The sequence below is a fragment of the Cavia porcellus genome, unplaced genomic scaffold (genome assembly GCF_034190915.1).
Source record: "Cavia porcellus strain 051 isolate PalLab524CR breed Dunkin Hartley unplaced genomic scaffold, mCavPor4.1 scaffold_29, whole genome shotgun sequence".
In the NCBI taxonomy this organism is placed as follows: domain Eukaryota; kingdom Metazoa; phylum Chordata; class Mammalia; order Rodentia; family Caviidae; genus Cavia; species Cavia porcellus.
The window spans coordinates 9,224,207-9,244,616 of NW_026947512.1; the positions used below are offsets into that span (position 1 = coordinate 9,224,207).

At 43.6% G+C, this 20,410-nt stretch overlaps 1 protein-coding gene across 2 annotated transcripts in view; it reads left to right on the forward strand.

Moving 5' to 3' along the window:
* The window catches only part of Astn1 (astrotactin 1), a 289,853-nt gene that overhangs the window by 191,945 nt on the left and 77,498 nt on the right, over positions 1–20,410 (forward strand). For both annotated transcript variants that reach the window (XM_063239802.1, XM_063239803.1), the window contains exons 10-14: positions 5,122–5,259; positions 5,743–5,893; positions 13,739–13,905; positions 16,918–17,112; positions 18,479–18,606. In XM_063239802.1, the coding sequence (XP_063095872.1) occupies positions 5,122–5,259; positions 5,743–5,893; positions 13,739–13,905; positions 16,918–17,112; positions 18,479–18,606 (779 nt within the window). The remainder of the gene's footprint in view (positions 1–5,121; positions 5,260–5,742; positions 5,894–13,738; positions 13,906–16,917; positions 17,113–18,478; positions 18,607–20,410) is intronic.

Here is a 20,410-nt window from a genome sequence, read left to right on the forward strand (position 1 = left end):
TCTGACTAGAGTACAGATTTACAGGGCCACTTCTTCACAGGGCATCTCTTTGCCCTTTTCTCTCCTGAATGTCTCCCCTAAGATAGGTTGGGTCATAGCCCCAGCCTGCTTTTGGGGATTTGTGCTGCAAGAGATGCAGTTAGATTCCTTGGACTGTCAGTCATTTAATCTTCCTAATAGATTTATCATTTGACTGAGTTAATTTCTTTCTTCCTTCCTTCCTTCCTTCCTTTTCTTTCTTTCTTTCTTTCTTTCTTTCTTTCTTTCTTTCTTTCTTTCTCTCTTTCCTACTGCTATTCTTCCAGGAATTTGAAGGATAATAAAGATATGACAATTACGAGTCAGAGGGAGGTTTGCTGATTAACATGGATGAGCTTCCTGTCCCCTGAAATTCAGAAGAAAATACTAAAAAAAAGACTTTTAATGACATTAGTATTCAAGCAAAACCTGCACAAAAACTGTTTCCATCCCCTCCAGCACCATTTTATTTTCAAATCTGTTGACAACCATTTGAATGTGACACCCAGGCACTACAGAAAGGATCTTGTGGGTTACTTCAGAAAGTCAACTATATCAAGAGCCCCTGGGTCAGTCAATAAGTGATTATAAATTTTGTCCCTAACATACATAGGTTTTTTTAAAATAAAACAATAGGTGCTTACTTCAAGTATTAGGAAATTTATCAAATGCACTCTAGAATCTGAGTTAAACACCTACCAGTACCAATATTCAACCTCTAGAAAAGTGGACGACCTGGTTGGTGGCTATAACTGGCTACTTACTCACTGCTCTACTCACTCATGATTTAATATCCTGATGGATTCCAAGCCACTGCATATGTCTTTGGTCTAGGAAATAAAGTTTAACTTCTAATATTCAAGTCTTTCCACCACTGAATGCCAACATACAACTTCTTTCAAATAAACCGTTCTTCTATGGGTCCTTCCATTCTTAGTCAATCCTGATTCATTGCTTCCAATCTATCCCCCCCCTCAACCTTTATTCATACCTGTTTTTTTTTATTAGCAAGAATGCATTTTTTCCTCCTTCTATAAGTATTACCCACATTCATGGTCCATAACAAGTCTCTAAAACCTATTATCTTTTGAGTATATCTATTCTAAATCACTGGTTTTTACAGAAAATATGATCCAATGGGTATGAGTTTACAGTCTCATCTAGAAAGTAGGCACGACACCTGACCTCTCCATGAAAGTCACCATTATGCTTTCAAGATACTAAGGACTGCGCCTAGGTTATACCAAGTGCAAAAGCTTCTGGAGGTGTGGTCAGAAACAAATGCTTTTTAAAAACATAATTATGATTTTAATCTATGGCCAGGATTGGGAAACAGTGCTCAAAGGTCCCTCAAATTCACTGTATCGGTCCACTAACTTCCTCCCTCCAAATTTTTATGATAAACTGATTATAATATCTATTTCTCAATTATTTTATTTCAGATTGATTTTTAAACTGCCTATTTGTTTTTCAAGTAGAAATGTTAATACTCTATAGAGCTTCAAACATTTGATATATGTAACATAATTTTGAACATATTAGGCTGTTAGTAGGAGTCTGTAGATGCTCGTTTTAGGTATTTATTTCCTAAGGACTTGAAATCATACTAGAGAAAGACCTTGACACCCAACTCAACCTTGGTAATTTGTTATCCCAAATAGTCTTGGTGATTTGTAATTCTCATCTATATTTACTTAGAAGATCCAGAAAGACCTCAACTCTTCCAATCTAGTCTTCTGACCAAACTCTTTCTAGTGTTAAAGATGCTCTTTCCACTGTGGTGAGAATCACTCCATCTGCTACTGCCTGGTGACCAGTATGGCTGCAGGCCAAACTGTCTTAGGAACCTTTCTCTCAAGTATGTGCCTACATCCTTGGGAATAATACCTTGTCTGAGAACAGCTTGCTCCAGGAAAGACTGGATGTGCCATTTTTCTGTCAGTGGTCAAGAGCTATTTATTTGTTTCCCCACATTCTGTTTCATGCCAACACCCTGAGAGAGCACAGGCTTATTTTGTCTACCACTGTCTGGCAAAGGTTTACCTCTAAACAAAATTTTCAAGCTTTGGTTCAAGGGGACCGAGCAACACACAGCTGTGCCATTAACTACAGTGGTCACCACCAGCTGTCACAAAAGCAGACCCAACTTGGAAAAGCATTCCAGATGCTCACCCAACTTATCTCTGGTGATTATATGACGTCCTTCCTGCCAAATCTGCATGAATGAGAGACAGATGAGATTTCAGGATATATCTTTTCTCTGACAATTTATTTTATATTTGGTTTTTGGAATTGGTGGATTTTGTAGATAAAAGAGAGTTTAAGAATTTCATAGCTATGAACAAACATGAGCTGGGAAGCTGCTGTGATCCACACCTGAGAATCAGACCAAACCTATCTTTCCCACTTACAAAGGGGTAACCTTGGGCAGGTTACCAAGCTTCTTAAAACACATATGATGAATTGGTAAAATGGGGCCAGACTACCAACTTCAGAGGTAGTCTGAACAATGAGAAAAAATAAGGTAGCACTGCAGAGCACCTCCACTTCCAAGTGGTCTGAGTGAAGATTAATTTCATTCTATATCTAATTTGGTTTCCTCTATGGAGTTTTACCTTGCCCCTATCACAGACTGGAGGAGATCACATTGTTTTCTTGTTAGTGTCCAATGCAAATTGTTGTGCAGTTAGGAAATTCCTTGTAATATGCAGCCCAGACTCATTTTGACCTTTAGATCCATTCAAACCCAGATGATAATCCTGTCCTGCCTGCCATGGAATATCAGCTTCGCTACTGCTTCCACCTTTGAATTTGAGCACTCAGATTATGTGCCCCAACATCCTGCTCAAGTGAAAGTAACAAACGACATCTCTTTACTGATTAGTCAATTCTATTTACTGAGTGGCATCCTCGGAGCAGAAACTCAGGTAGTGAGACACAAAGATGATGAAGCACTGTGTGTCACAGCACAATCTTGTTACTGATGGTAGACACAGGAAAAGATACAGTTCAACCCCTAAAGGACAATGAGGGTTCTGTGCAAGATACACAGAGGGGGCCCCTTGCTCAGCTCAAGGGTTGTGAGTCTAGGCTCCTGAGCGTTTTCTGGAAGGATTGAGACCTTCACTAAGTCTTAAAATGAGGCAAACTGAGGGGAAAAATGTCATAAAATCCAAAAAGCAGTTATATTAGGAGGCAAAAAGATGAAAAAATTGGGAGAACTTGAAAAGCTAAGGTGAGAGCAGAAGCACAAGGTGTGAAGTATCTTGAGACAGATGACCAAGCTTTTCCAAGAGAAAACATAGCCATCGAATGGTCCAGAACTGCCAATAATTTCCTAACATCTATTACATAACCAAAGCAAAATTATACAAAAAACAGAAACAAAAATAGAAAATGGAAACTCATTTTTGTGTCCAATGAACTGCCTCCTCCCCAAACTCATAGATCCTGAAACAATGCTTTGCTAGTGAGTGCTTGCCTGGTGTATAACGTTGCTGCCCGTTACAAAATGCAAAGTGAAATCATACAAATTCTTGGAGGTTGTTTACTTCAACTCGCATTTATTCCTAAGTCCCAGATTCCAGGCACTTTGGGGACCATATGTAGCTCAGAGCAAACTCCTTCATGTTGCCAGAGGAAGTGTGTGTGTGGAAATGTGCTGTTATGCCTTCAATTTCACTAGCTGACTGAGGGAAGAATGAAGCCACAGTCTTTTGTCCCCAAATAATGGATTTCCCGACCCAGACCCCTCCCGCACGAAAAGACCAGTCGCCTACTGCCATTTGTCCCTCTGGGTGGGAAGATTTAAGAGCTTCCTTTAGAGCAAGAAACATCCTGAGGTGCTACAGACCAGAGAAGTCAGAAGCCAAGAGTCCAGGTAGAAATGGGAGAGAATCTTGACCTCGAATCTTGACCAGGTCCCACTTACTGAAGTTTTGCCTCGCCCCTGCAAATCCCTTGCAGTTAAGCTGGCACCTACTGGCACCTCTTGCAAAACCCTTGGCATCAAGGCTCTTCTTTAGAGCAACGCAGCACAGTCAGTGGGTCACTCTGTGGCCATCATTCTGTAAAGGATTACACTCTTGATAAGAGATCTGAAGTCACTAATCTGGTTTCCTGTCATCTCCGAGACCCAGGAGGAGACTCTTGGGGAGAGAGGAGCTAGATTCTTAAATGCTGTTCTGTGAGCAGCCTGCTAATGGAGCCAACGCTGAGTTCTGCTTAACTGAACCCTGCTTTCATTGTTCTTTCCCTGGCATGAAGTTGGGAGGGGACACCAGACTGCCACAGCCCGGTGACATCCCACCCATGCTGGCTTTTATCCCACTGACTGTTTTTGACTGTGAACACAAGCATTTGAATGCCTTTGAAATGAAATGAATGAATAAATAAACAAATAATCTCTCACGGTGGTTTCCTTAAGCTCTCTCTTGAAATGCTGATTGATTCTTTTATTCCTTTTAGCCCTTGTTATAAGAATAAAAAAAAATCTTCCCTGCATCCTAAGGGTTAGCACAGTAAGCTGAGGGTGTGGGTAGGAGTGCAGAAAATAAATCTGGGTCTGTTTTGTTCATTTGTTCATTCTCTCCTTTCCTCCCTGGAGGCGCCTGGCTTCAGTCATTTTTGTTCCTGTCACAAAGAAGCCAGAAATGCGGAGCTTTCTGCTTGTCTTTTCCTGGTCAGGGCTCTTCTAGGCAGAAAGAGAGAACAGGGCTCCCGATGGGTGTGGAACCTGGCCCTGATGGTGAGAGGCCAGTTTCTCTTTTTGATGAAACTACTTCCAATTATATCTTGATTTGAGACAGGGGAAGCCCAACTTCAAAACTGAAGGCAAGAGTTAGCTTTGTGACTTGCTAAAAACCACTTGTAACGTCTGGTGAGGGGGCACTGTAATCAATTCTCCAGGTGTCTGGCTGTGTGAGAAACAGCAGGCCTCTCTGTGTACCTCTCACTCAGTCATCCCATCCATAAAATGGCATAATCCGGTCTCCTATCTGAAGAAGACTGTGTGTGGGCAGGAGGTAGCTGGTGACAGGATGGGGTGAGGGGTGGTGCTGTCCCCAGCTTTCACCTTCTGCTGTCACATATATGTCCCTACAGGTTCACCTACACCCTTGGGGAGGGCATGTGGTTGCCCCTCAGCAAGAGCTTCGTGATTCCACCAGCTGAACTGGCCATCAACCCATCTGCGAAGTGTAAGACTGACATGACCGTCATGGAGGATGCTGTGGAGGTCCGGTGAGTCAGGGTTCTGAGGCCTACATGGCCTGGAGGTCCTAGGTGCTAGCACAGAAGTCACTGCAAGCTGAAAGGAGGCATAAGCAAGCTGCTTTTACATTTCCCGAACCCACCACGGTACTCTGCTTTTCATCTGTGTCAATATTGCATACCCTACAGCTCGTTAGCTGGAAAAAGACGTAAAATTAGAGTTTGTAAGCACTTTTTACATATCCCAAGGGCTGACAGGCAATAAAATGTTCACTTCGTGGCCTAAGTTTAGACCTTTTTCTCTGACCAGGCGTTAAAGCCTTGGCTCACTTCCCAGATATAAAAAATGTCTATTAATTTGTTCCTTCGAGTCTCAGAGTATGATGAATCTTCAATTTTTACGGAAGAGTGAGTCTTAATCCAGTTGATGAGACAGGAGCATAGAATGTAGTGCCACTTGTTGCTTTGGGATTCCTTTGACTCCTCCTCACCTCCCACTGTGTCTCCCTGCAGAGAGGAGCTGATGACCTCTTCCTCCTTTGATAGCCTGGAGGTCCTCCTGGATTCCTTCGGGCCAGTGCGGGACTGCAGCAAAGATAACGGAGGCTGCAGTAAGAACTTCCGATGCATTTCCGATCGCAAGCTGGACTCCACTGGCTGTGTGGTGCGTCTATCCTGCTAAACTAGGAGGTTCCGCTTGGGGTGAGGAGGGAAAGCACATAAGAAGTAATGCAGATATAGGGGCTGGGGATTTAGCTCAGCGGCATAGGCGCCTGCCTTGTAAGCAGGCAGTCCTGAGTTCGATCCCCGGTACCCATAAAAAGGAAAACGACAAAAAGAAAAAAAAAAAGAAGTAATGCAGATATACAGATGCAAATGTGCTGGCGTCCCCAGTAATAATATCCACCTAATTTAGAAATTTTCACTTCACATGCACAAACAGCTAATTATCGAATATTCAAGAATCTTATGGAGCACCTACTATGTGTTCAATAACCATCCAAAGGAATCATAATGATTTCTTTCCATTATTATAAAAAAGTTGGTGAGACCTAATACATTCTTTAATAGTATAATATTAACCCTTAGGTATAATAGGAAATCTTACCAAATGTTAGACTAGCAAAAGAAGTAAGCTATGCCAAGAATAGTGGAGAAAAATATAAATGAATAAATATATGAGCATTTCAGGCCACAGCCATGAACTCTTTTACTCTTAAATAGGTTTTTACTTTGCTCTGTGGACCTTCGCTGCTTATAAAATGTGTTGGAATGCTACAGACCAGTAAGACCCACTGGGCTTGAGTGGACTGGGCCGGCTTCTACACTAAGACAGTAAGGTGCAGCAGCAGAAAAAGCTATTGGATGCTGGACCCTTTTTGTTGGCCATTCTCATGTCTATGAGCAGGGCCATCCACCCCTAGTTTTACCTTGTGGAGAAGGGAAACAATGCAGTCCTCAGGAGAGGAGAGGGGATGAACAGAGCAAAATGGGAGGGAAGCCCCAGGGAGTGAGAACAGGCCACAGAGAGAACTCATTCACCCAGACAGGTAGTCTTGCAGTGTAAGGGAAAGAGCCAGGAGCTTCCAGTTCCTGGGTGGATGTGGAGCCTATCTCACTTCCCAGCCTGACAGCTGTGCTGTGCAGGGGACCTCAGAGCAGGGGAAGCCGTGAGGAGGGGAGATGGTGCCATCTTTCACCTTGCATTTCTGTGCTCCTGTGCTGTTCGGGGAGCTGTTCTGTACCAAAGATGCACACATAGCTGGGGACCAGGTGCAGTCACAGAAGAGCAGCCAGGACTAACCAAAAACACAAAGAAAATCATTTGTGAGCTCATGTCTTTCAAAGGTGGCTGGCAGGTGAGCTGATGTCCTGCGGTGCGCCCCCTCCTGTGCCTGGTCCAGCCTCACATGTTACATGCAATGAACTCCCCAAGTGGGTCCCTGGGGGAGGTGCAGTTTCATTCTTTAATAGAGCTCCCCGCTGAGACACTTTTTATCCCCACTTTTGTACTATAAAGTCTGCATTTCTTCATCCAGATTTCAACCTTTCACTGGCTAATATTACTCTTAGATCATTCTAAGACCTGAAGTACTAAATGTGCTCATCCATTCTCCCTGCCACAAGCCACTGCATATGCACCTGAGCGCGCCCCCTCCCCACACACATACATACATTCCCTGGCACTGGAATAGACTCTCCCTTTCCTCCCCACCCCTTCCTGAGCCTCTCAGGCCTTGCCTTTCATTCACCTTCCTGATGATGCTGACCCCTTTTGCTTGGCACAGAGCTGGGCTGGGCTGATGGATTCCTGTACTTTTAACATTGTGATCTCTGAGATGGAGCTAGCAGGAATAGTTCTGATGAATATGCATTTGCAGTGAGGCTGCTGTATTTTAGAATCAGAGCCACTGCAGAAAACCACCCAATTATACCAGAATTTGGTATTAGCATAACACTTTGAAGTCACTTGTCCACGTGGCTCCCAGAGGAAGGAGCAGTACAGGCTGATTGGCAGACACATCAGTTTACTATTTTTCATTGGTTATGAAACGCATGATCCCTGGGGCAGGGGATGGATAGGTTGACAGTTGATGTCTCAAGTCATGATGCTTGTGACCCTACTGAGAAGATTAAGGCCTTGACTTTGAACCTGCCTTGAGTTCACTGGACATCAGTACTGTCCCAAAGCCCTGTTGTGTTAGCAGTGTGGTCCCTTATCATCTGGAGGTGAACCAGGAGTAAAAGCATCAGTGGTACCAGCTCCATTCTGATGAAAATTTCCTGCTATCTTCCTCTCCATGTAAGCCTCACATTCAGTCCTCTGGGTGCTAAGCTGAAAGACTTTTCAAACAGGCAATTTTCATGAAAAGATAAAGAGATGAGAAACCCAGAGCACGCTGGCCCTTCAGAAACCTGGGAAAGGGGCAGAGATGTGTTAGGAGGCAAAGTCTGCACCTGTATATTTTCCTGATTTAATTCAAACCAGACAGGTGGAATTCATGTTGTGTCCACATGGGCTGATCAACCTTCATTCTTTCTAGGAAGGCAGGGCAAGCTTTTCAGTTATGCATGGACACCCACGGGGTTAATTGCTATCCAGTTAATTGCCCTGTTGTTTATATAGTCTCTGAGGACAGTCAACAAATAGCCATGAAAGGCACAGGCTTGTTCAAACCACAGACTGCTGAAACTTCAGGAGGGCTCCTAGAATGCAGGCCAGCCAGCCACCACTGAGGACCAGACAGCACTCCCTGTCCTGCGTGCCTGGTGGAGCAGCGGGGGAACCATGAAGCACTAAGCAGCAGCTCAAGGTCCTTCAGGGTGCTGCAGTAGCATATTGCTACTTGAACAAGTTGTACAGACATTACCTACTTAAAGGTCACTAAATTTAGTATCTTACAGTTCTATAGATGAAAACCTACCATGAGTGTCACTGGACTAAATCAAGGTGTTACCAAATGTATATCTTTATGGAGGCTACAGAAGAAAATTCATTTCTCTTATGTTCTCCAAATCCTGGAGTCAGTCTATGTACATCTCTTGCAACCAGCTTTCTCTACCTTTAAAGCCAGCCACCCTGCATTTTTCTGATTCTTCTGTAGCTCATCTTCTCCCTTTTCTCCTATTCTGCCTCTGTCTTCCACTTTTAAGGACTCTTGTGATGACATTAGCTCCACCTAGACACTCCAGGATAATCCTCTCATTTCAAGATCCTTAATTTAATCACGTCTGCAAAGTCTCTTTTGCCACAGAAGGTGGTATCATTGCAGGTTTCTGCCCTGTGTCATAGGCAGACTCGGGGGATCTCCCATGGGACATGGCATGCCATCAGGGTAGACTTCGTGCTCCCAGCTTTAGCCAGGATACCTTCACTGTTGTCATGATCTCTATTTGCACTCAGTGTAACATTGGATTTGAAACAAAAACAAAGAAAATAGTTCATGCTGCTTCTTCATCTTCACATTACCCTAAATTAAGTGCCCACAGAAAACCCTCTGCTTGGTAAGACGTTGGAAGGTACTTAGGTGGACAGAACTGGCTGCCCAGAGAGGAGAGGTCAGCCGCTCTGCTTTCTTGTCTATGGAACACGTGACCTTCCCCACCACAGCATTATGCTCTAATGAGCTTTGAATTACCCAGCGACCCCACTGCTCTTCTTCCCCATACTGTCTGCAGTGGTTTCCCACGAAACGTGTCATTTCCCCTCTGCCAGAGCACAGATGTGTAGCGACCATTACACATGATCATCTCTCTTTCTCTCTGTAGGACAGTAAGCAAAACCTCAGAGGCTTCCAGAGAAACGAGGGCAGGAAGCTATCACAGTCTGAAATACAAATTTAACTTCATCAAACTTTAGCTTTTTCCCCTTGAGAGACATCCTGCCTGGATTGGGCCAGCATGTCAGAGCCCATCAAAAAGTTGTAAAGGAATCGTTACTTGTGAAAGGCGTAAGGTTGCTACCAAGTAACAAAGAACCTATTTTGAGGAGAAACTGTTCTGTGAATCATCCAGGCAGGGCGAGGCAGGCTCAGCTTGGGGAATTTGTCCTTTGTCTCCCAGGAGCCCTGACTACGTTCACATATGCTGACAGGGCATCCATTTCATAAGCTAAAACTAAGGTATCTATGTCTCAGACTCAGAGGCTGCACTAACCTCCTAAGCAATTAATCAGCCAAAAATCATCAGTAGAAAAAGAAGGGAAAGATAACAGAGAAAAGAAATTGAATGGAGGAAATCATTTTAATCTCATTAGCAAATTATGCCTTAGACCAATAATAAGTCAAGAAGCCATGAGCATCTCATGAAAAATGATTAACCTTGTGTACGTTAGGGGTCACAGAAATGAGCTCATTTATTAGCCCTTCTTGATGGGGGAGGTCCACTGCCAAAATACATGCAGTATTTTTTTCTCTTAAGTCTGTAGTTCATAAAGTCCCTGGGACTGCTGAGTGTCACCTAGCAGAGTGCTTAATGTATGACCTTGGGTCTGTCTCCTGAACAAACAGCTCTCTTTCAAGGAACAAGTGGGAGGATCCTGCATAGCCTGAGGAACCAACATCCAGCAGACTAGAAAATGAAAGCTCCTCACAGAGGCAGGATTTCCCCTTGACCAAATGGGCTCTGGTTACACATACTTCTAGGGAAGGGTCTGGGGTTAGAGTCTATTGCTTCTTTGTACGTAAATCTAGATTGTTGCAGAAACTAGAGTTTGAATACAGTAGCAGAAGGAAGATGAATCACAAAAAAAAACACATTTATGTCATGGAAAGCTTGATTAACTCCTTGGGAAATCAGTGTTTTAGTTTCCAAGTGTTAAGAAGAAAACTTTTTTCCCCCTCGCCCTTTTGGAACTATTTCTAAAATGCTTTCTTTTGAATTGTAGCTTAAGTCGGTCTCAGCACAGTAAAGATAATGGCACCTTTTCAGTGATGCTGAAACTGATCTTGCCTTCAAGGTCATCACTCTGCAGAGCTGGCAGTGTTTTTTTCCTAAAATATGTGTATTCATAACAAGGTGGTTGTGTGTGTGTGTGTGTGTGTGTGTGTGTGTGTGTGTGTGTGTGCAGGTGTAAAAGGAGGGAGAGAGAGACAGACAGATAAACAGTATCAGGTTGAATCTACAACTATTTGATTGACCCAAGAATGTGCTCCAAGAATTGCATGAAACAGCTGAACAATGAATCGATACAGGAGAATTACCTTGTTGATACCTTGACTTCTTTAAAAATCTCAACAAATTTACGTTTTGTCTCATTGGGAAAACAGGTGGCAGAACAGAAGGAACACACACAAGCTTTGAGATCAGACAGATCTAAACTCAAAGTCTGATTCTGCCATTTCCCACCACTGTGACCTTAAACAAGAACTTACCCTGAGTCTAAATTTATTGATCTGAAAATGGGTAAGATACAGAACGTCTGTGTTGTTGGGATTGAAGTTGACATATGTAGATAATAAGTGTCTTGCACAAGGAATTATTTAATTCCTGGTTGCTGTGATTATTTTTAGCTTTGTTTGTAAGAAAAAAAATCCAACTTGGACAAGGCAGCTAACACTGTCTTCTCTCCAAATTTCCCAAAGGAATGTGGATATCAGGTGCTCCAATTTGGGAGAGCAATGGTCATCTAGACACTAAGGCCAGGCTAGATGTGAATGTGCCAGGTTTTGAAATTTTGGAACAAACCCTGCTCATGTGTCATCCAGTGGAGACTTTGTCAAATATCACGCTTGATGGAGCATTCTGAAACAAAGCAGGTGGTTAGGAACATGGGGAGGCTGGCAGAGACTCTGTTCAGAGACAGAGAGCTCCCTGGTGCAGGCAGGAATAACAGGAGGACTGGATGCATCTCTGCTTGATGGCTTCTAGGGAGCTTTATAGAAAGAAAAAATAGAGCGGTAGAGGGGGAGGGGGAAAGAGAACTTCCAGTGCAGCCCATTTAATTCCAATCAAACTTTGTGTTTCCATACCCAAATGCATGATGCCGAAGCAGCTCCCTTCTGGTGACACATCTGGCCTAACAGCTGGGTGGCCAAGGAATTGGATGTGTGAGGGGACTAACAACACCAGGGGTGCAATCCTCAGCTACCTCATTTGCTTGTTTACTATCCTGTGAAACATCTGGGTTTACACAGCAGGGGGCAACTTCTTTAAATGTTGTCACCTTTTAGCATTCCTGGGGAGAAAAGGGGTGGACCAGGCTGGGGGACCTGGCAGGCCTGCAGGGAACCATTTGTTTGGGAAATTGCAGAATTAGTGTCAGCAAATACTGCTTCTCCTGCTGTGATCTCTGAATCTCCAGGAGAAGGGAAGAGAAGTAGGTTTTCAGAGCTACATGGGCCTAGCAAGGGCTACAAAGCCAAGGAGCTTGGTAGCAAAGAGAGAGCAAGCCAGAGAGGGAGGGCAGAGAAAAGATGTTTAACACCATTCCACTGAGTTTCCTAAGTTTTATTTGGGTTTGGATTCGGCAAAGTGTCTTTGTCAAATGACAGTCTGTGTATAGCTCAGTCTTAGAAACCTAACTTTTGCAATCCAATCTAGACAGACTCCCAGTTTTCTCCTCCTCTCCCTGTCATTTAGCTGCTTGAGCCTGACAGGTTATTTGTCCCCACCCAGCTAGTTGGAAAGGGCTGTCTCTAATACAAACATGTAGCATCTGCTGCACCTGGAGAAGTGGGACGGGAAAATCACGGCTTCTAAAGGGAGTCTTAGGCAGCAAAGAAGAGTTCTCAGATTTACTGGCAATGTTAAAAGGTTCCTTATGTTTAAATAGAGAGAATACAGGGTGCTGTGAGATAACATGCCTGGAGTCCTTAGCACAGTGGCTGGCTCCTTGTAAGTGTCTAGGCTGCAGGTTTTTGAAACGGCCACTTCAGACTCCACCGTCAGTCCGGCAGAGTTCAAGTGAGGAGCTGTCATGAGCAGTGTGGCTTTAGGAATCTTAAATGCTCCTCATCTCAAGTTTCTTCATACATCAAATGGGGAAGCGCACAATACTTACCCATGGAGGGGTGCTGTCGGGGATGAGCACGTTAGACTGCTGTCTGATGCAGACCGGGTACTGGAAAGCACTGCTAAGCCTCGCCAGGCTCTAGAATCTCCCCAGGTTCTGGCATCTCTGCTTTGATTTCCTCCTTCGCTGTCATTTTTGGGGCATGGGGGGGGTGACACAGGGTCTCACTATGTAATTCAGGTCGTACTCATTATGTAGCCAAGGTTGGCCTCAAGGCAATCCTCCTCCCTCAACCTCCTGAGTGCTGAGATTACAGAGGTGTGTCACCATGCCCAGCTTTTGGGGTGTTATTGAGGATAAAATAAGCAGAGATTAAATATCTCACAAGAAGCATATGTGGCCCAAACCCAACCTCAGCAGCCATGGGTTCTCATAGAGATTCTCCTGTCTGTGTCTTTCAAAGAGTACCCTGGAGGCAGGAATCTGATGGGTACAGCTGCTGTCATAAGGCCAGCTCAGAGGGTAGTGTAACCCCTCTCTAAAGTCACAGGGCAAGGTTACTTCCTCCTTCAGGCTGCAGGCCCTGCTCAGCCCATTCCCTCTAGTACTGATGACTGGTAGTAACATCTACAAAGTGTTTTGGACACTGGAAATAGCCTTTTAACATCAAGTCCAAATAGCAGCGTTCCCTTCCCCTAACCCAGAAAATCTCTGCTAGCGCATTTTAATTGTGACCAGTGCTCCTTCCACTCCACCAGCCTGGGGCTCAGACCAGAAGCCAGCACATCTCGGCTCTGCCGGACTACAGAGCTCCCTCCCAGCCTGTTGGGAGGAAGCAGCCCTAATGCAAATGTATATAATCTGTACCCAGATAGAAGAAGCAATTTGTCAGAAAAGGTCATTCATTCGCTTTTAAAGGGAGTCCAGGGCAGAGGGCAATTCGTGGATTACTTGCCAGTGTTAATAGTTTCAAGGCAGAGAGCTAAAAATAAATGTCAGGGTCATACCCGGGCCCCTGATTCACTCACCTGTGTGGATGCTTTCTGATTGTGCCAGTGTCCGTCTGGACTGAGCCCCATGAAGGACAGCTCGGGCTGCTACGACCGCCACATCGGGGTGGACTGCTCGGACGGCTTCAACGGCGGCTGCGAGCAGCTGTGTCTCCAGCAGATGGCGCCCTTCCCGGACGACCCCGCCTTGTACAACATACTCATGTTCTGCGGGTGAGCTGGCGCTGGGGTCGCGGTTTTGGTAGTGGTCGCGGTGGCCTGGCTGGCCGGTGGTGAGGATGTCCGGAGCCAGAACCAGGAAGGTCCGTAGGAGAGAGCTGGTGAGGCCTCTGCCAGCGCCCGGCTGGGGAGCAGCCTGCGGGGCAGTCACAGAGCCACCCCGCCGGTGCAGGAGGAAGCCCAGGAAGCCCAGCGTGGGGGTTTACCTGCGAGGGAAAATTAATCGCCAGGCTTGCTGAAAGCTCGACCTAATTAAAGCAGAACGTCCCTGGCTGTGTTTTGTGGGGCTGTGTTAATTAGGTGTTTGTGACGGAAAGCACTGCATGGTCTAAAATTCGAGAAAGATTATGTGAGACTAATCAGTTATCAAAGAAAGGAGGGGTGTCTTTGGAGTTCTGGAAGCTTCTGTAAATTCTGCCTCCAAAGTCTCAGCATTTGGTGCAGCAGGTTCTCTTCAGGTGGAAAAAGCCCTGGGCCTGCTGGGCCCTTGGAGGTGCCTTATTTGTTCTGAGGGTGACTCTGAGGGGGAAGGAGACAGGCAAGGTCACCTTGGCTGTGATGAGTTGGGTGACTCCCTCGGGACTGGAGGGCTAGTAAGTGGGAAGGTTAGGATCAGGGGCTTCAGGCCGTCTCTGATATTTTAAAAGTTCTGCAGTTTTCTTAAAATTTAAATTTATATTTAAATATAAATTTATATTTAAATTTAAGTGGAATTATAGTTAAAGACATTCTTGCGCTATCTTTAAAGATTTAGCCCATAGTTCTCTCTCCTGTCCTCCCTTCCCCGACTCCCTCCTTAATCCTCCTCCCTCCTCCCCCCTCCTCCCTCCTGCAAGTCAGCCTGGACAGGGCTTGCTTTATGCCACATACCCTCCTGACCACTGCACACTTAGTTCTTGCACTCCAGGATCCCGCCATCCAACAGATTTGCACGACAATCAATGTTTATAGTCATAAAACTGCTAGATGGCTGCTGAAAACAAGTGCCTGCTGAATTATCACGAAAGGTTGTTCAGTGGAGTTGTAATGTTATTTTATTGTATTTTAAATTTTTATTCCTTTGCAATTGAGCAATTTTCATATTCAGTTTCTTGTAAAATCCCATTCCACAAATAGAGGCTTGCTCTAAACTTTAATGTTCTCTATAAGGTTGTCATTAGGGTTGACCCATTTCAATTAATAGAATTAAATTCAGCCAAAGTTATATCCATTTTTGAAAATTTGATGTATATATATTTATTTAGATACCTATTTGTGTAGAGAACTTTGTTAGGTGGGAGATACAGGAAAACAGTATCAGACCTGGTCTCCCCTCTCAGAGGAGTTTACAGTGAGACACACACTTAGGAGAAGGGGGAGTGAGGTGCCATGAAGGGGAAGCTGTCCAGATGTTTAAGAAGAAAGAACCAGCCAGCTTCAAAGTCTTTCCCAGAAACACTACAGCTTGCAGAAGGAATCACTTCGCTATCTTGTTCTAAAACTGCAGGAGTCATGGAGTCCTTGTGGGTCTGTTTCCTGGGCTGAGATAGCAGGTCCCTAACTGGACTTTCTTTCCTGTTTCTATCAGAGTGAGGCACATGTGTGCTTAGAGTTATCTAAAGCACTATGCATAGCCTTCCAGAGATGTCCTTGATCCGAGGCTCTTACATAAAGACCAAATAACATGCACTTATAGTTACAAAGCTCTCCTCACACCTGTCAGCACAAATATATAAATGGGAAATGGGCAAAACTAACAGTTGGCACTAACAAGGGCCTCATTTGCATCTGTGCTATTAATAATAGCAACATTTAATGAGTACTAGCTATGTATAATATATGTATATGTAATTTAACTATAGCCATATATAAGATACCGCCTCAGTTCTTCATGTTAAGGTTGTTAATTCAGACAACCCAATGAAAACAGTTACTTCCTACATTTTTACAGTTTTGGAAATTGAAATTCAGAGAGGATAGTCAGCTGGCCCAGGATTGGCCAGGAAAGGTGTCACTGTTATTCCAATATTTCTTCTCACTGCTTAAAACTATGATCGTTTTTTCGCCTATATGGAACAAAAGTCTTTATCAAATTATGACAATTACTGTGTAGAGTAATAAATGATGTGCTTTAATAGCATGGCATCTTTAAATTATGTTCCTTTCCTAGAGAGAGGATCAAATTAAACCAATATTCTTTTTTCAATGATATTGTTACCAAAATAGTTGCTACTTGAGCAAACAAATGTAGGTTCTTCCTAATATAACGGCAATTAATAAATGACTGATGAATCCATGGCCCACATTTGCCAAATAAATGTCGCCTTTTTGTTGGAGTAACTGTACGTGTGTGTGGGGAGGGTGAGGGGACAGGAGAAGACAGCTCCCAGTTAATGGTGTGCATGGTGTTCACACCCTGTGCCCCTGCAGTTACTTGGTTCAGGACTCTCTGCTGCTCTGAATGAAGGGGGAGTCGGTGTGAGTCGATCTTGTGTTCAGATACGTGCACACAGAATGCAGTAGGGAGATCATAAATCTTCCTAATTTCTTAGTTGACTTGTCATAGGACCACATTAGAAAGTTATTAATATCTTAAGCACAATGTCATTCCCTTCGCTGCCTGATTACCTTTTGAACAAATGTAGGACCCAGCTACATAAATGGTTCTGGAGAAAGACTAATACATCTTGAGTTTAAATGTGTCAACTTATTTACAAACATATCCAGTGATTCTTACTCTGGCCTGGGTAGGAAATCCTCTAATAAGAGGAGAAAGATTGCCAAAGTTCTGCAAAACTTATCTTCAAGGGAAAGCTAAGAATTTTGGTATGATCCTATGATAGATGTAGCCTCATTCTATAGGCTTAAGAAACTAATTTATCAAGGGATCAAAATCAAATCAGAGTATTCCTACTCTTGGCCATGCAGCACTCTCTCAAAGGCAGTTCTTCCCAATCTGGTGAGCTGATTTGCCCGCACAGCTCATTGATGGAGTAATTTCTTATCTTGAGTTCTCTACCACATTAGGTGCATCGAAGATTACAAGCTTGGTGTGGATGGACGTTCCTGCCAGCCCATCACAGAGACCTGCCCGGAGGGAGGTGATTGTGGGGAAAGCAGGGAGCTTCCCATGAACCAGACTCTCTTTGGGGAGATGTTCTTTGGTTACAACAACCAATCCAAGGAAGTGGCCCCTGGACAGGTACTGAAAGGAACATTCAGGTGAGTCTCATGAGCACAGAACTGATCATTCAGCTCCGTTGGCAGATTTTTTCTAGCGAGCGTGTACTCAGCATGAAGTGTTATATCTTGGAGAAGGGCAAATGAGGTTACAGAAAGGGATAGGTTATTTTCTCAACCATAGTCTTCTCTAAATCTCCATTCTTCCCCCCAAGAACCCAAGCACCATGCTTTCTCTGGGTGAGCAATAAAGTGTTGATGAGATTCTTTCTTGACAGACAGACAGAGATGACAAGATTTTTCAAAGAATTCACTCCAAAGTGCTTAAGTCCCATTTTATTTCGGGACAGGAGAGTCAGTGTTTGAGCCAGGCTAGGATAGCAATGCTCAGATCATGATTCAAAGACCCTCAGGCCCCTGAATCCTGGCAGAGAGAGCCCAAGGTCCTGACTTTTTCTACCTACAGAAAGGCTGGGTCTTTCTTCACATTTCTCAACATAAATAGTGTCTTGCAGTGACCTGGATTCAGTTATTGAAATACAGTTGCTTTTCACTAAAGGCTAGCTTTCAAAATTTGCCAAAAATGTAAAATAATGCTACTCTTATTTTTCATAAAATTTTTATACTGAATGGATTTATTGTTATTTTTGAATAACTTTTTAAAAAATCTCCTTTTCAAAATTTCAATGTGGTAAATATTGATAGACATAGGCCATATTGTAGCTACTTGGGGCCTTTAATTATTAAGAGTGTAAAGAAGTACAAATGGTTTCAAGACATGTATTTAGACCATTTCTAGTAGATTGTACATGTGACTCCTGTCCATATTCTACTTTGTGCTGTTTGAATACCTCTTCCTCCAAACACTTGGAGAAATGCCTTCTAGATGATGATGATGATATCAATGTTGTATTATGAATATAAGAGCAGCTGAGAGTGATCTGGGACTAAATTCTCAAGAACATTCTAACAATCTGGGCCTAGATTTCCAAACTAGTTCTTGCGGTCACTTTTTCTGTTACAAACAGGACACTTTACAAATATTTCCCCCTTTACTCTGGAAATCAGTTGCTCAAAGACAAGAAGTAAGTGTCACAATTAATCTTGTGGTGGGAGGAGTCTACACTGCAGTCTAAATGAGACTGTGTCCAGAAGGCCAGGGTTAGGGAGAGAAGGAATATTCTCTCCGCTTTCCGTAGACATTTTGGCGGTTTGATTTGTCTTCTCTCCGGCCCTTCCCTTGCCTCCCTTACTCATGTGTCTTACTCCTGACATGTGTGTTCAGTGGGGCTCAGAGTGAGGGAGCTGTGTGGTCCGGAGAGAATGTTCCTGTCACATGTTGAAATATAGATTGCCCACCAAGGAGCAGGAATCACACAGGCACTCAGGAGGTCTGTCCTATTTCTAGGCAAAACAACTTTGCTCGTGGCTTAGATCAGCAGCTGCCAGATGGCCTGGTGGTGGCCACGATCCCCTTGGAGAATCAGTGCCTGGAGGAAGTCTCAGAGCCCACCCCAGACCCCGACTTCCTCACTGGTGAGTACGCCTTCCCTTGGCCCCCAGAAATAGACGACTCTTTATGATTTCAGAAAATCAAAACTCTTGACCTTGCTTCCTTTGGTTTCTAAACCAGTGGTTTCTTTGCTACATGATAAATGTTCAGTTATAAAACTGAATGATATTAGGCTTGTCAGTAAGATTGTCAATATTATCATGTAATTACCTGCAGAGTGGTGGTAATAATGTGTTTCCTTGCTAATTTCACAGAGTTGCTTTGAAACAAAGAGATAATAGATGTGTAAGAGTGCCGAGTTTTTGATGGGGTTAGAGGATGTAACCAGGTCACAAGGCAGAGAGACTGCTACTATGCCTTGAGTATCCATGATGACTTTGTTGGTTTCTCTGGGAAGTATCAATGGAGCCATGTGAGGGAAAAGGAAACCGCAGAGTTTTATTGTCAAATGACCCTGGGCTTGAATCCCGACTCTTCCACTTTCTAATTGTGACATTGGACCATAGATTCTGGGGCCATGGGGTCTCTTTTGGTAAAAGGAGGATACCAAGTCTTGCCCATCCATGTTGCTTGGAGCCCAGGACATTCTTCCTCTGGGCTCATTACGAGGAGAAGCATGCTGAGATGGAAAGAGGCAAGCAGCTCAGCATATACTTCCCCTCTCTGTGCCTCTGAAGTCTCCCAGTTAGTACCTTCAGTATAAAGAAGATACTTTAAGAGTCTTTCTGCCTATCTGTAAGAATTTGTAATGGTAGTCGGGGCAGGTTCCATGTCACTAGTAAACTCTTTGGCCTCTGTTTAAAGATCCATCAGCACATCTGGCTCACACTTTACAACTTCAGTTATCAGGCTAGAAGAAAACCCACAGACACTCAGGATGCTACCAGAAGGCTTCCAGGAGGAACAAGGGGAGAGGTGTGAAAAACATCAAAAGAACCCATGTTTGAATGGATATCTTTGGGAATAAAGATAAGATCCACACTTGGTCCTCATCTAAAACAGAAACTTCTTTCTCCCTTGTGCCCTGATATCTTGCCTGATAGGACTTACTGAAGAAAAAGGAAAATGAAAAGAAAAAAATAGAAGAATAACCAGATGGGAACTTTTATTTTTCATAGTCATGAGGCAATGAAGAATAAAATTCCTATAGGTATAGAGGGAATTCTTCCTGATCAGACTACTTTTCCACCCAACCTTTGCTTTTAACCTGTTTTGATGAAGAAGTGGTACCAGATGGGTTAAGAGTACTGTATATATTGTCTTTGATGTAAGCAAGGAGTGAAGCTTATTTTTAAAGCCCAGACTAGAGAGATTCATTAAAGGGACGATTGAGCAAATTTCTTCCACATTATTTCCGTAATTTGTGCAACATTTTAATTGTAACTTTCCTGAGAGACAGAGTAAATCTTGTGTCATGTCACAGTCTGTCTATTATAGGTCACAGTCCCCATAAACCTACAAGCTTAGAGAATCTTAGAGCTAAAGCAGTCTTCAGAATCTTCTATATCAGCATTTCCAAGCATGGTTTTTGTTTTGTGTTTCATGATAAACCAGAATTCCATTTCTAAATGAGTTCTGTCTTCAAAGCAGCAATTTATATCACCTTAGCTTTAGAAAAAGATACGAGAAGTCTCCAGGAAAAAAATGCCTTTCACTTCATTTAGACCCTCAATTCCCAAACCTATTTAACAACAGAATCCTTTTCAAATGTAGCATCTATTTCCACCTGGAGGAATGATTAGTTGAAGAACACACCGGAAAACACTGCCTTGCCTTGTTCCTTTCCTTGCTTCAGAGGAAGAATAGTTGCAAACTTGGAGCTTCTTC